Source organism: Cydia fagiglandana, chromosome 19, assembly GCF_963556715.1.
Source record: "Cydia fagiglandana chromosome 19, ilCydFagi1.1, whole genome shotgun sequence".
In the NCBI taxonomy this organism is placed as follows: domain Eukaryota; kingdom Metazoa; phylum Arthropoda; class Insecta; order Lepidoptera; family Tortricidae; genus Cydia; species Cydia fagiglandana.
This window is the reverse complement of record NC_085950.1, coordinates 2,576,332-2,592,484: the sequence shown is the minus strand read 5'-3', so window position 1 is coordinate 2,592,484 and position 16,153 is coordinate 2,576,332. Positions and strand designations below refer to the sequence as shown.

At 38.0% G+C, this 16,153-nt stretch overlaps 1 protein-coding gene across 1 annotated transcript in view; it reads right to left on the bottom strand.

Annotated features, from left to right (window-relative positions):
* Nucleotides 1–755: 755 nt before the first annotated feature.
* LOC134674173 (zinc finger protein 271-like) overlaps nt 756–16,153 on the bottom strand; it is a 34,599-nt gene continuing 19,201 nt past the window's right edge. The window contains exons 8-15 of the mRNA XM_063532229.1: nt 11,906–12,071; nt 11,672–11,813; nt 11,298–11,318; nt 10,965–11,030; nt 6,447–6,512; nt 5,598–5,657; nt 4,872–4,934; nt 756–3,710 (exon numbers count right to left, since the gene is read on the bottom strand). Coding sequence (XP_063388299.1) covers nt 2,374–3,710; nt 4,872–4,934; nt 5,598–5,657; nt 6,447–6,512; nt 10,965–11,030; nt 11,298–11,318; nt 11,672–11,813; nt 11,906–12,071 — 1,921 coding nt within the window. The 3' untranslated portion in view covers nt 756–2,373. The remainder of the gene's footprint in view (nt 3,711–4,871; nt 4,935–5,597; nt 5,658–6,446; nt 6,513–10,964; nt 11,031–11,297; nt 11,319–11,671; nt 11,814–11,905; nt 12,072–16,153) is intronic.

Sequence of the window (16,153 nt, the reverse complement as noted above, 5' to 3'; positions counted from 1 at the left end):
TATGCTCACTGCAATATCAATTGGCGACTGAGGTCATAATGCTATCTCCTTTAACCTTGTTAAGACCAACCGAGAGTGAAAGAGATGGCATTATGACCTGACTCGCCAGTTGGTATTGCGGCTACTATAGTGTTGAAGGGCCAATCTAGGATATGAACTCCAAAGTTGTTAATAAGAGTTTAATTATAAAAAATGTAACAGAGCAGAGTGGTTGCCGCGGTGGCTGGCGGGTAAGTCACGTGATCGTTTGACTGACCCCCCCCCCGCCCCCGCTGCGTCTCGTCCCGCGGTCGCTCTGCTGGAGCGCTCCGCGACAGAGCGGGAATATGACTTGACGCTTCGCTTATGCCTTTAATTTATATTTATTGTAATGTATTGTACTTAATTTAAGTATTTGAGTGCTTGTATCGACATGCCATGTAATGCACATATTACTTCATGGTGAATGAATGAAAATAAAAAAATTAATAAAGTATTTGGTTTGCCCATTCTTCAGGGTGATTCAATTACCTCAAAGCAAAATACAGACCATTCTCAAAATGTATTTCTCGTGCAACCTCCAGTTCTGTGATTCGCGTCACAAAGCAACAGAGGGTCTACCGCGAACCACATTCAACGTGTTGCCTCTCTGTCGCACTTGTAAATTCGTACGCAAGTGCGACAGGGAGGCAACACGTCGAACGTGGTTCGCGGTAAGCCCTCAGAGCAGTCTGTGAGCCGAGCGCGGCCGAACGAACGAGTGTCATACCAATAGATACTATGCGTAATTGTACAGACATGTACAGTTAAGAAAAATACGTGCTCCTAATTTCAATGCATATCTGTTGAAGTTTTTATCAAAATTTATAAAACATATGTCCGCCCCTTGCTTAAATATGCTTTCCAAGTATGGAATCCTTATTTTGTCAAAGACATTGACCTTCTAGAGAGTGCGCAGCGAAGAGCCACCAAGATTCCTTTTAAGCTGAAACGCCTGTACCTTATGCAGAAAGGCTAACGGTACCAAAACTGCCCACACTCAAAGCCAGGAGAGCGAGAGGAGACCTCATCGAGTGTTTTAAGATTGTTACCCATTGTTACAACCTCCCTGACATTCACGATTTAATCAATATGAGAACTATCAGCCGCGAGACCCGAGGTCACAGCCTAAGAATTGTTCGCACTCCCACTACTACTAAAGCTGCATATCATTCCTTGTCCAACCGTGTCGTGGCGGCTTGGAACCGTCTACCGGATAGTGTTGTGACTGCTCCTTCAAGTGGCTTTTGAACAATAAGTTAGACTGATGTTACTAGTGATGTGATATGACTAAAACGTAGACTAATAGGTACACATTAACACTATTTATTAGTTTCGAGCGTGAAGAGGTAACACACAGACAGACACATTTCGTATTTATAATATTAGTATGGGCAAGGCAATAAGAGACATTTGGACAAAATTATTAAAGAGAGTCAATAGAATCACGATGGGCAGGGACGAGGCAGAGGGGTTTTATGACTCGAGTTTACAGTTTTCATACCGCTTGTGTTTGACACAACGTTTTTCATCGCACTTGCAAAAGCAAAAAAAGTTTAAATAGATTGCCCGCCGTTTTGTTTATTGTTTGAGCTACAGGCATGAAAAACAGAGCCCCATTTATTTAATAAAAAATATTTATTCAGCTATGGAATCGTTACAATTTAACTTTTTTAACCATACATAAAATAATGACTATCAGTATATTGAAGGAAAAACTCATTTATAGCTTAATTTTAAATAAGAGTATGACTTATAAACTATAATAAACACAATAAACTGTTTGTTTGTGACTTTACATCTTCCTGAGAACTAGAAGCAGTCATTTTTAATACAAGCTTTTATTTAACTTGCCCTGTTAGTATGTATGAAAGTATGTTAGTTTTGTCAGTGTGGGTCAAATCATGGAAGCTACATTTGACCCACTTCCCGGTTTCCGATTGAGCTGCATTTTTGCATACGTATGTAGAAGTTTAAGGAGTTGGCAGGGGACACGAGTTGGAGATTGCTCCACCGACAAGAGCACAGTTCTTAAATATAAAGAAGATGTAAATTGATGCCAATGCAATATTATCCATAGAAACTCTGTAATAAAACATGCACACTAAGTCTGTTTGGGGTTGTTAAGTGTGTCGACGAGATGTGTGTTGCCTGCGGATAGAAAAGTACAGTCAGCGGCAAAAGCTTGTACCAAAAATGAAATTTTGCCAAAAACTTCTTTTTTATTTAAACTCTTAGTTACTCTCCATCCATAACTTCAAAATAGATTGTGAAACGTGTACAGCGATTTGCAAACTTGCACGGACCCGGATGGAATTAATTCGTAAATTGTTTATCACCATATTGTTATCACGATCACTGCTTACATTTGAAAGGCTTTTCTCCGGTGTGTATCCTCTGATGACTTTTTAAATGTGAACTTTGACTGCACTTGTAATCACATAGGCTACACTGAAAAGGCTTCTCACCAGTATGTGTCCTTTCATGATAACGTAAGCTTGACCTTTCACTGCACTTGTAGTCGCAATTACTACATTTGTACGGCTTCTCTCCTGTGTGTATTCTTATGTGACGTTGTAAGCTTGATTTCAGACAGCATTTGTAATCACAGTGGCTACACTGAAAAGGCTTCCGGCCAGTATGTGTCGTTTCGTGATTTCGTAAGCTTGACCTATCTCTGCACTTGTAGTCGCAATAACTACATGTGTAAGGCTTTTCTCCAGTGTGTATCATCTGGTGTTTTTTTAAATGTGAATTCTGACTGCATTTGTAATCACAGTGGCTACACTGAAAAGGCTTCCTGCCAGTATGTGTCCTTTCGTGTACTCGTAAACCTGAATTATGACTGCACTTGTAGTCGCAATAACTGCATGTGTATGGCTTTTCTCCGGTGTGTATTCTTTTGTGAATTCGAAAGTTATTTTCCCAACTGGTCTTGAAGTCGCGGTTGCTGCATTGAAATGGCTTCGCCCCGGTATGTATCATTATGTGTTTTCGTAAATTTGATTTCTGACTGCATTTGTAATCACAGTGGCTACAGTGAAAAGGCTTCTTGCCAGTATGTGTCCTTTCATGTCTTCGTAACTTAGAACTAGCACTGCACTTGTAGTCGCAATGACTACATTCGTAAAGCTGTTTTCCAGTGAGCATTCTCTGGTGCCTCCGTTTGTGCGTCTTCTGGTGACGTCGCAAGTTTGATTCAAAACTGCACTTGAAGTCACAGTCGCTACACTCAAAAGCTTCTCCAGCAATGTGTAATGTTTGATGTTTATGTAAATCACTTTTACACGAACTCGTGTAACTACAGTGACTACAATTGAAATTATTATCCAAAAAATGACTCTTCACATGAGTCTCTAAAGTTTTCTTGGAACTTGTCGTATACTCACATTCAGCACACATGAAATTTGAAACACCATGTTCGCTTTTCTCGTGTTCTATCACAAGCAATTCGGTTTGAAACGTAGAGCTACAAAAATCACAAGCAAATGATTTCGATCCGGTCGACAAGTGTGTGTTTTCTATGTGTTTTCTTAAAATAGTCTTGTTTCTGAAATGCTTGCCACAGTTGTCGCAGTAGTATAGTTTGTCTCCACTGTGAACTATCGCGTCGTCGCGGAGGCGCTCGAGCACCACGGAACAAGCCATAGCGAGCTGGTCCCTGGCGCGGGCGGCGCTACCCTCTGAACACACTGAAACACAAATTAACAAAACAATTTAGACAGATTACAAAGCGTATAATTAATTTAACAATAATTTCGACTTCGCTCAGGATTGTCATCAAAAGAAATGGTCGGTGGTTGTGGTGGATAGCATATGACCGCCGACTTTCAATCCGAAGGTCGAGGGTTCAAATCCTGGCCACCAATAATGTTTAGAACTTATTTACGGAATATTTGTTCATATTCCGTACATCCTGATAAAATCTGCATAAATCAGCGAAGAAATTCATAGGCGTACTTATGTGAAGTCTCCCGCAGTGGGCCAACGTGGGGACCAGAGATGTGACTTATTTGAAATACTTGTATTTAAAATGCAAATACAAAATGCAAAATACCTATTTTGTATTTAAATACCTTTTGAAGAAAACTATTGTGTATTTTATTTGAAATAGTTTTTGGAACCTATTTTCAAAATAAAAAATACTTTATAGTAGGTAATGTAGGTAGGAGTTACAATCTCTTCTGATGTGACAATCCTGGCAACTCTCTCATTCTTTTAACATGGAACTGTTCAATCTGTTTAGTAACGTCGTACATGTCCACAAGCGTAGAGAGTGGTTACAAAGTGGAATCTTGAGTGTTGTGAGGATTTCAAGGCACAAGAGGAGAACAAACTTTTCTGCCCTGGTGAAACACAAACGAGACGTTTTCATCACACTAACGAGAGGCATTATATTAGCTGTAAAACATTACAAATCTAAATTAATGCTTTAAAAATTGGCCGTTAAAAACCATCATCCATCCATCCTACCGGTTAATATGAGCAAACAACAAGAAATTTGCACTTTAGATAGAGGACTGATTTCAAAGAATAAAGAGAGTCTTTTCAACTCGGAAATTCACTTTTTAAATCAGACTAGGTATTTACTACTCAGAGTACCTTTTATCGCAAAGTATTTGTATTTTTAAAAAGTACTTTGAAAATACCTATTTCGTAATTTGTATTTAAATCCAAATTCATAAACTATTTTGTATTTTGCATTTGAAATAGTATATCAAGGAAGTATTTGTATTTTGTATTTAAATACTTTTTATAAAGTATTTTTCACATCTATGGTGGGGACTATAGCCCAGGCTCTCTCGCGCACTTAGGAGGCCTGTGCCGTAGTATCGTGGTGTCGCAGTACTCACCCGACACGCAGTCCTCGTCACTCGCCGCGTCCGACACCTCCGCCTTGACTGCCCGCTCCTCCACTACAACAACAACTCTACTTCATGCTGTGCCTTACATAACGGTACAATTGTATTTAAAATGAAATAGTATTCAATACTCGCATTTGCGATTGTGGATTACCGCGATAGGTTTTGGTATATTTCGGAAACAATAATGCTGCAGACGAGGGATTTTTATTTTTTATGCAACGCACGGTGAAGGAAACATCGTCAGGAAACCGGACTATTCCCAATAAGACCTACTTTTTCCTATGGGTTGGAGGGTCAGATGGCAATCGTTTTCGTAAAAACTAGTGCCTAAGCCAATTCTTGGGCTTAGTCGTTAAGCGGAGGCCAGGTTGAGTATCCACTTTTCGATACAGCTAGTATGGCGCCGTGGGTACTTTAGTCGGGGCTCATACTGTACAGTGGATCTTAAGTTACGAAAAGTCCTATCACTATCTACGGATAGCCTGGACTGGAGTGCGAGACCTACAATAATTAAGAGATTTAGATACATTACACATAAATATTACCAATTCACAGAAGTTCCTTTATTTCGAAGATTATTTATAATTATTACATCCAGATTGATATATCCCGGTATATTGGTAGATTGGTTCACCGATTGGAAAACCTTCCCAATGCTACAGTTCATGTATTCTCTAATAATTAGTCACCGTTGCTATTCAAGTTGGTACTTACGCAACATCTCATCGCTTGTCTCATCTTCGTTCGATTCTGGCTTGATTATTAGCTCTTCATCTGAAACAAACATACTATTTGTGGCTTGTGTCGACGACTCAGGGATCTCGCATCCTCGCTCCTGTCTGGGTCTTGCCTAGTGCACCAGATCTCATAGTTCAGTATGGCAACGCTGCCAGGATCGTGGGGGAGATTGGCTAGCAGCCGTGGGCCTTGATACTCTGCTAAATATCAAATATTTTGTCATATAAAGCAGTAGTACCACGATCCCGACTATCGGGTGGTCCGGCCTGGGAACGAAATCATAAAATACCCGACAGTCGGGTTTTCGGCACTGAATGTGTTAAACTCTCGCGTTTTGTACACATATTTAATTACACAAACGGGTCTACCGCAACTCAGCTGAATCGTCGGAATTTAAGGTAAAAAATAATGAAAAAATTTACATCGCGTTTGTGTAATTGAATATACATTTAATAAGTGATAGAGATGGATCAAGCAGTTAATAGTGGGACAGTATCATGACATTTGAATTTGTTTACAGCTCACGAGAGAAATCTAACATTACCATGAGTAATAATAATATCTTCGACAGCTATAAGACAATTTATCGACGCGAATGTTGAAGGCGTTTAGAGCGCCATAGTAAACAATAACTATCTGAACAAACTGAGTCTGATTTCCAGCCAAAATGTATGACATCAAATTAATAATATATCAAATAACATCAAATTTATTTTTTCGCGATATCGGGGTTGATCCCATAGTGAAAGTTGCAATGCTAAAACCGCCCTGGCAACGGGAATGCAGTTATTTTTTAGCAACCCTGGATATGAAGCAGGTACTCACGCAACAGCGGCTCACCCTCGTCGCTCGCCCCGTCTCCGGCCGCCATGTTTAACCGGAGCATGTCATCTAGAGCAACAACACTATATTAAACCCCATGTTCTGCGCATTAACCGGGACTGAGTGTTTTTTTTTTTAATTTGTACATATTACAGAATTAATAATAGTGCTAAGTGCAGAAGGTTCACTGTTCACTCTCTAACAAACCTATTCCGACAGGTATGACCGCAAGGTGGCGCAAGCGGGATCAAGCGTCCGTTCCGTAGCGGTGCGCGGCAACTACTACTGCTAGACACCGAAATTGGTGTGGGCCGCATGCACTGAGTCGCGGAGTGAGCCACGCCGGGTAATAGTTGATGAAGTCAAAGGAGATTTATAGTACACTAATAACACTAAGTGTTATCTAGAAGTAATTAATTTTCCTCTCACATTTTTTACTGTTCTTATACATATGATAACATTAAAAGTTTCTGTGTTATCCCAATGTCCATATATTTTAAATAACTTCACTGGGTGATTTAATGTGAAGTTAGCCAGTTGCTGCCTTCAACCAGTCATCAAAACTTATTTCTCATGCAACATCTCTTAGACAATAATATGTCTGATGTGTCTTCTAATACTTAACAAGTATCTGAAGATTGCTAGATACAGTGAAACCTGGTTAATTGGCACCTGGATAAATGGACAACCTCAATAATTATAGGCAGGTTTCCGGAAGGATTTCTCAGTACTAGACCACATCCATACAGTAAGGCAAATTATAGAGAAATATACTGAGTACCAGCTAACATATTACATAACCTTTATTGACTACAGTAAAGCATTTGACTCTTTAATACATTAAAAAATCTGGGAAGCCTTAAAAGATAATCGAGCACAAATATATAAGGATTATAAGAAATATTCACAAACACAGCTCAGCATGCATTCAACTAGAAAAGAAAGGCAATATGTTTCAAATACAAAAAGGCGTGAGGCAAGGAGACCCCCTATCACCAGCACTTTTCCTAGCTGTATAAGAAATGATCTTCAGAAATATGGAATGGGATGATCTAGGAATAACAGTAAGTGGTCGCACACAAACGCATTTGCGATTCGCGGATGACATTGTGTTATTCGCAAGAACATCTGGTGACCTAAACAAGATGGTTAATGATCTAGCATCGGAAAGTGAAAGAGCTGGACTGAAGTTAAACCCGGAAAAAACTAAAATTATGACTAATGGCAACAAGGATCCTGTAATAGTGGACCAGAATCAAATCTCTTATGTGGAAGAATACATATACAGTGAAACCTGGTTAAGTGGGACCTGGATAAGTGAGAAACCTCTATAGCTGGGACTCATGATGCGGTCCCGACACTTTAGCACTGAATTACCTCTGTTAGTGAGATAAAACGAACCTCTATAACTGGGATTAGTTGTTGTGATTTTATAGTCACATTTACCTCTATAACTGAGACAGAGAGTGTATTTTACCTCTTTTACTGAGACTATATTTATAACATTACATTTTCCTAATAGTTTTTTTAGAATTTTATTTCAATTACCTCTGTATCTGAGATAACGTCAATCTATGACCTCTCTAACTTGGACTTTATTGATCTATTTCCGTATTCCGTATTCTTACTAACTCTTAGTCTATCCACAAATTCCGCTTTTGCTTAATTGTGTCTAAACGACTTCTTTAGTTACTTTATGTAGTTAAAACTATAGAAACGAAAGCTGAAATCTTGACAAGGAACAAGAATAAACCAATTTTCATTTAATAAATTTCTAAGACGCAATGAAGTCCGTATCAAATTTAATTGAAAAAAATCTATCCTTTGGAAAATCATTCAAAATTCAACGAAATATTTAAACAGACTTAAAAAATATTTAGGGACAAGGATTATTTTACCTAAACATTTAAAGATAATTACAAAATATCTTATTAACCACCTCTATAACTGAGATATATCCTCTATTCTCACCTCTATTAATGGGACCCTCTGTAAATGAGACAGAAATTTATTTGTACCTGGCTAACTGGGAACCTGGGTAAGTGGAAAACCTCTTTAAGTGAGACAAATTTGCTCGTCCCTTCAGATCTCACTAATCCAGGTTTCACTGTATCTTGGGCAATTGATGTCTCCAGAAAACAGTATAAAGAAAGAAATTCAAAGAAGAATAGCGAACAGCTGGAATAAATACTGGGGACTAAAAGAAATAATGAAGGACAAAAACTTACACATATCAACTAAAAGCAAGCTATTCGACACATGCGTCCTACCTGTACTAACATACGGAAGCGAAACATGGGCTCTAACAAAAGCCATGTCAGGTAAACTTTCCATATGCCAGCATGCGATGGAAAGAAGTATGATAGGAATCAAGAGAACGGACAAAGTAAGAAATAGCAACCTCAGACACAAGACTAAAGTTCAGGATATAACTCGAAAGATAAGAAGACAAAAATGGAAATGGGCTGGTCACATAGTCAGAGGAAAAGACAAGTGGAGCAAACTAGTCACGCAATGATACCCAAGAGATGGAAACAGAAAGAAAACTAGACCAAAGAGAAGGTGGGACGACGACATAAGACAGGTCGCAGGAACAACTTGGGGTAGAGTGGCCACAGAAAGGCCAGAATGGAGAAGACTGGAGGAGGCCTTTGCCACCTGGCAAACGGACACACAGAAATGGAAAAAAAGTGAAATATACGAACATGAATAATGTATTGTCCGACTAAAGGCTAAATATATAATATATAATAAAAGTCCGGTCCCGGTCCCTTGAGACCTTTTGGCCTCTATAATTGAAATTTTGGAACCTCTATAATTGCAATTTAGATTTTAGTGCTTTTCGTAATTTTGCCTCTGTAAGACACTGTGTTAAAAAAATCCGTTACTTTTGCTCTTTTTTACCTCTATTATTGAAACGAGTCTTACTTATTACCTCTGTAATTGAAATAATGTATGTAGTTGCAGACAGTACAAACAATATTTTAATAGCAATGATCATTTTATTTATATCTTCATCCAGAATTCTCTATCTATCACAGCCTGTAGTAGGTAAAATAGTTTTGTTAAAATCAAAAACAAAGTATGCTTTTTACATTCTAATAAAACTTTCTTCTACAATTCAATGGAATTTTTAAACCCAAATGATTAATAACAAAATAAAGTAGTAATAAATGTAGTGTAAGAGTCCAACTATTGACAGAAGCTACATAAATAGCTTTTTTATAGACTAGAAATCCAGAACGTAAGCGTGTAAATCTATAGTTGGTCAAGCAGATCTTGTCAGTAGAAAAAGGCGGCAAATTTGAAAAATGTAGGTGCGAAGGGAAATAGTCTCATAGAAAATTTGAATTTCGCGCCTTTTTCTACTGACAAGATTTGCTTGACCATCTATACTTTCAATGGTTATTTGCACCTCTATAAAAGAAATTTGTCAGAACGCAACCTCTATTAATGAAAACCTATCGGGGGGCACGGCAGTGCCCCCGCCAAGTCGAGCGCGAAGCAAACACTGCCGTACCATCCTTTACTGGAACCATTTCGCCGCATTTTCAGGCCCCTATTTGAGAACCTCTGGATAAGACCAGAACGCAGAAATTTTGGTCATCCAGTAAGCTATAATCACATACTTAAAATCCAAAATTTTAAGTCTGTAGGTCATTTAGTTCCGAAGTTAAGCGAAAGCAAAGTTTCGCATTTATGAAACTCACTCATGATCATCAGAATAGAACTAGTACTTCCCATAAACTCAGAGAGCTGAAATTTGGTACAGATGGATATCGATAATCGTCGTCGAACGGCGTACGCCTGGGTTACAACGGAAGAACAGCGCTGGCTTTGCCAGCAACATGCTGAGTTGTGACCCTTTTATGGCATTTTTCACTAAATGTTATACATTGTATATTTGTCAACATGTTTTTGTCATCTGTGTTTGTTTGTCATAAATAAATGTATTTCTATTCTATTCTTTCTATTCTATTCTAATAAAATAAATCAATATGCCCACGTTTCTACAAAAAGAAGTGAAATCCCACCAAAAACATTCTGTAAAAAACTAGCCAAGTCTCGATGGAGCTGCTTGTTTATCTCTAAAAAGTAATGAAATCTAGACAAAGTCGTGCCAAGTCTAAGGTTCCTTACTGCGATTTCTTTATTATTATAGTTAATGTTGTGTGACTTGGCCGTTGAAGGGTACACAAGGGTACAAAACCAGGTGCTCCATGACACCATTGCACCATTCACGAAAGGAGGAAAAACAACAGAAACAACAGCATAAAAACATATTTTAACAGAAACTAAAAAAAAAAATAGAGTTATGGAAATAAAGAGGCTATAATAATAATAATAATAATTGACATGACCTGCTTAAATGAAAAACCTGGTTAATTGACAAAAAATGGCCGGTCCCTTGAGATTGCAATTATCCAGGTTCCACCGTACTAGCAACATCAGTTGTGGAAACTTCTACTCCCTATTCAAAAATAATAATGACTGTTTCTATCAGTAGAGGAGTATACGGACCTGATACAGGCTCACTGGTCCCATCTCCGTCCTGCATCTCAGGATCCTCAACTGCAGATTCTTCCTCTAGAGCAACAAACACAACAAATCACATCATCTTCCCGTTATTGTTATGCTCACACAGCAATTGTAAAGAAGTCTAACAACCAATTAAATTACTTTCTATCAAAATATTTTAATTAGTGTTATTTCAAGTAGACACACTACTATTTAAAGCAAGCCCTGGGCACCTCCACCGCTTGTGTAATTTTTGTATGTCAGCAGCAGGCAAGGTGTTCAAAATTAACTTGACACAAAAGTGTGTTGAGCTTGATGGTCGCACCATACACTCACCTGCTAAGGGTTGATCGCCCACTGCACATTAGATGGTGTTATTTTAAAATTATAAACCCAATTAAGATCATTTTGAACACCTTGCCCACTTAGCAACTTCTGCTGCTGACTGTATGTGACTTTTAATTTGGTTTGTATTTGTAAAGTAATCCCATAACACTATCTAGCGGGCAGTGGGCAGTCAACCCTTATCTGGTGTGTGTGTGTGTGTGTGTGTGTGTGTGTGTATGGTGCGACCAAAGAGAATATAATCACTACCATCAATCACTGTAGATTAAAGAGTGATTATAATATTTTTATTCATATTCTTCTGTACGAAATCCAAAAAAAATGACTAAACTTCATTAATAGTTTGATGGGTGGTTGTTCCCTACCTTTGACGTGGCTCACTCCCTGCAACCAAGCCTGCAGCTCCGCCTGGCTGCGCTGCACTTGCAGCTTGAAGTCGCTCGCGTCTCGCAGGCGGCCCACGCACGCCGAGCAGATGCCGCACGAGCCCGAGCCGCCCACCACCAGCTGCAAGTTAAGTTATACAAACAAAAACATTTAAGTTTTCACAATTTTAGGTTTAAGTAGATGTTTCAATAACCAGATTGTCTTTTACTTACATGTATATTGAAGCTCTCTTTGATCATGTCGGCATATATCTCTGTTTTGCCGAGATGTGTGTACGGCGTCGTCAGGTCCTTGTCCGGAGCACACCGCAGGCAGCAGCGACACGCGTGCGTCACGTCCATCACGAAACCGCGCGGTGCGCGAGAATGCACCAATGGTCTTAAAACAAATACCACAACAATACGAACGTGCAGTGCTATTATTATATTATATTAGAGAAATAGCAGCCTCAGCGCCTTTGGTACAGTCAGTTAAAAAGAACAGAATAAGTAATTAGCAAGAAAAAACAGCGTCTTCCCGGTATTATCAGTAGCCCGATATCAGAAATGACACTGACAGTTAACGTTTGACAGTGACAGATAGCCGTGGCGAAGGGTACGTTCAGAAATGAGCCCGATACCAGAAATGACACTGACAGTTAACGTTTGACAGTGACAGATAGCTGTGGCGAAGGGTACGTTCAGAAATGAGCCCGATACCCATAGACATAATAATATATATAGACGGTGTCTCAGCGAGCTGTCACTGTTGCCACTTTTGTTTAGTGTACGATTAACAATGAGGCCCACGTTGCTGTAGCCATGTCGATAAAGTCATATCGATAAACTATCGACATTTCTTGCAATTTTAATTTTACTTCAAAGGCTTAACGATACCTAAAATGACCAAAAACGCTTTTATTCTTTATTGTGGTTATCAGATCACAATTTTATAGTCACGCCCCAGCAGGGAACCAAGGGAAAGTTCAGATATTTAATTAAAATACATAAATACCTCCTAAAATAGGTGTTCCGCAATAATTGAATTATATTATTATATTATAATATATTCATTATCCATTAGCATTTCAATAATGTTTATGTTTAACGAAGATATTGAAGCTTCAATTAATCGCTATTTCGTTCCGCTGTGTAGCGTTTATCGATATATAACATGATTAAAATCGACTTTTCACATCCCTAAAAGAGCACACATATACGCTTTTACGCACACATACACAGGGTGGGCGCATCAAGAAAGGCAACACTTGATTTGAAGTCCGCCTTGTCAACAGTATGGTTGTCCTTTTTTGACAAACGGCATTTTAAAAGAGCGAGGTGAGAGAAATGATACTAGTTGCTGCGTCGTGAAAGAGAACAGAAAAGGTTGGGTCCTTGCCGATACCAGAAATGACACTGACAGTTAACGTTTGACAGTGACAGATAGCTGTGGCGAAGGGTACGTTCAGAAAAAGTAGTAAGTCTAAAAGCTATAACAGACGTGGTCTAAGATCCCATGATCCCGTTTCTATGGACGACCTTCACCAATCTGTCTGACGGATGAAACTATGAAAATATGAAATAAAATATGTTCCAGAACATAAATAAATAGGGCTGCGTAAAGAAAAATGGTCAAGGCTATTTTTAATAAATTTTTGAAAAAAAATTTTTTTCGGCAAATTTCACCGATTTGTCTGACGAACGAAATAAGGTTCAATGGAAAGTATACAACTTGTACAATATAAATCAACTAGGTTGCTTTTATTGCATAATACAATGGTATAGGGTTGCCTGCGAAAATCCGGTCACAAATAAGGGTTGCCAGGCTTTTAATTAAAATTTGAAGGGAAGACTTTTAGCGATAACTCATAAACGGCTTAACTGATCAAGTTTGTTTTAATTTTATTTGATTTAGTTTTATAAGCACTATTTTTACGATTTTTTTCATATTTTTTGGACAGATGGTACAAAAGTTAAAAGGAAAAACCTTTTTTTTTCTTTCTGAACGATTATTTCCGAAATTATTCACTTTATCAAGAAATGATGTTTAGAGACCCCTTGAAAGGCCTATCCAACGACACCCCACACTATAAAGTTGAAACGATAAAAAAATTGTCACACACAATTTGTTTCTTTCAAAGCGATTATTTCCAAAAATATTCACTTTATCAAAAAATGGTCTTCTAGAACCCCTATTCATTTTGAAAGACCTTTCCAACAACATTCCACATCATAGGGTTGCCTCGAAAAAAAAAATCCTCACGTACATTTTGTTTCTTTCGATGCTATTATTTCCTAAAATATTCGCTTTTAGGAATTCGATTTCGAAAAAAAATGTAAATGACCTTTTTTTTCAAAAATTTATTAAAAATAGCCTTGACCATTTTTCTTTAGGCAACCCTATTTATTTATGTTCTGGAATATATTTTCATAGTTTCATCCGTCAGACAAATTGGTGAAGGTCGGCTATATGGGGTATCTCCTACTAACGGGCTTACCGGACCGCGATCTTGGTCCGAAGACTTTTCGATTGTATGGAACACTAATAAATAGTATAAAAAGGCTTCATACGGACGAGAGCTTAAAAAGCGTTGCGTTAAAACCCGACGTTGGCGCTTTTATACCGTTTCTAATATTTGTGTTCATATGAAAGCTTAAAAAAATCACTTTGAGTCATACTGCCTGCCTTTTGAACGTGTAGTAATAAAAACACGGTCCATTTTTAAGTAGTTTATTTCCGCATTCCCTTGTGAGTCGTACTGCCACGTATACGTACGCATACAAGCAAAGCCATACTTTATTTGCTATTACGACGTATTATTTGAATATAAAAAAGCGGCCAAGTGCGAGTCGGACTCGCCCATGAAGGGTTCTGTAACCAGGGACCGTTACCGGTATTCTGACTACAGGTTATTATTGAGGTATAACCGGTGTAATTTGAATTTGGGTATTTATATCACTTAAGCTCCGAATAGAGGTATTCGAATACCGGTATTCAATAGTGTTATCGGTTTAGCCAATTGACAACAAATACCACTATTTGATAGTTTACTCCTAAAGCTATTACCGGTAATAAGTAAGTGCCAATACCGGTTGTAGTAGTACCACGATTCGTTCCTTCGCTACTCGTCAAGGACGTTGTCCGGCCCGCTTGTAAAGTTGTAAATACTTAAGATTCGGATCTTAGAATGCCCGTTTTCATGTTGCTGGTGAAATTAGCTGTTAGGTGATGATTTTGACGAATACATTTTTAATAGCGTTCATTTGATTCTTTTAATTGTTTTTTAATTGTTGATTTAATTGTATTTTATTATGTATGTAGTTTATAATCTCAAAGATATGAGCGCTGATTAGACGTGCGCGCCGCCGCCATAAGGAGTACGCGCGCCGCCGCCGCCGCCGGTAGTTTAAAATTCGCGCCGAATATTTTTTTATAAGACAGTATTATGCAGCGTTAAAATATGTAATAGGTTATAGTCCGATAAGAAATAGTTGAAAATTATTGCGGGCGCCACTTCCTACGTAACTCTCACATTTTTGACGTAAAATACTTACTTAAAAATGGCAATAATTACGTACTTACGGAATTTTTCTGGTTATATAATTGAATTTCTACTATTTTATGTCGCACCAACACCATACTAAGTCATTATTTGTCTTATTACAACGTAATGAACCAAATAGATAAAAAAATATTATTACGGATTTATTTTCCTGTGCGTTCATCAAGACATCAAGAGACAGACCCACGATTTCATTTAAGAAAGTTCTTACGAAAATATTGATAAAATTACATGCATTATTGTATACCATTGTTCAGATGTTGCTGCATCCTACGATACCCCGCTAAGTTTGATTTAATGTTAATAAAATGACGCCAATGACTGGTAAAATTTTACCACCTACGAGCTATAAACTTTTTGGAAAAATATAAAAATAGTAGGTTTTACTTTAGTTCATAACATAAGTTGACATTATTAGTAAGTGTATTTGTAATTAAAAGCAATTATTCTATAATAATTTAAAAAAAACATGATATTGACAAAAAAAAACCATATGCATATAAAGTACTGTATATTCGGCAACGTCCAAAATACTAGACGTCTTTTCATTATGCAGCGTATCTTTTTATTTACACCGAACCTGGCAACATCCAACATATTTGTCATACCTATGTTTTTTTCGAAACTATTATAAATAGATTTTTTTCATGATTTTTCTACAATAAACAACCACATACCTAATAAGATAATAACACCGAAAAAATGATACTAACACAGTTTTTTAAGATTTTTTTCCCTTGTCGATTTAAGGGTTAAGCATGACTTTTCATTATACGTCTTAATATTGAAAAGTTGAAAACTTCCACGCCGCGCCGCCGCCGTGGATTTTTTGGTGGCGCGCCGTTGCCCAATTATTTTCGACCGGCGCGCACGTCTAGCGCCGCCCGATAGGCATTTAGCCGGCGACGGTTCGCCGGTC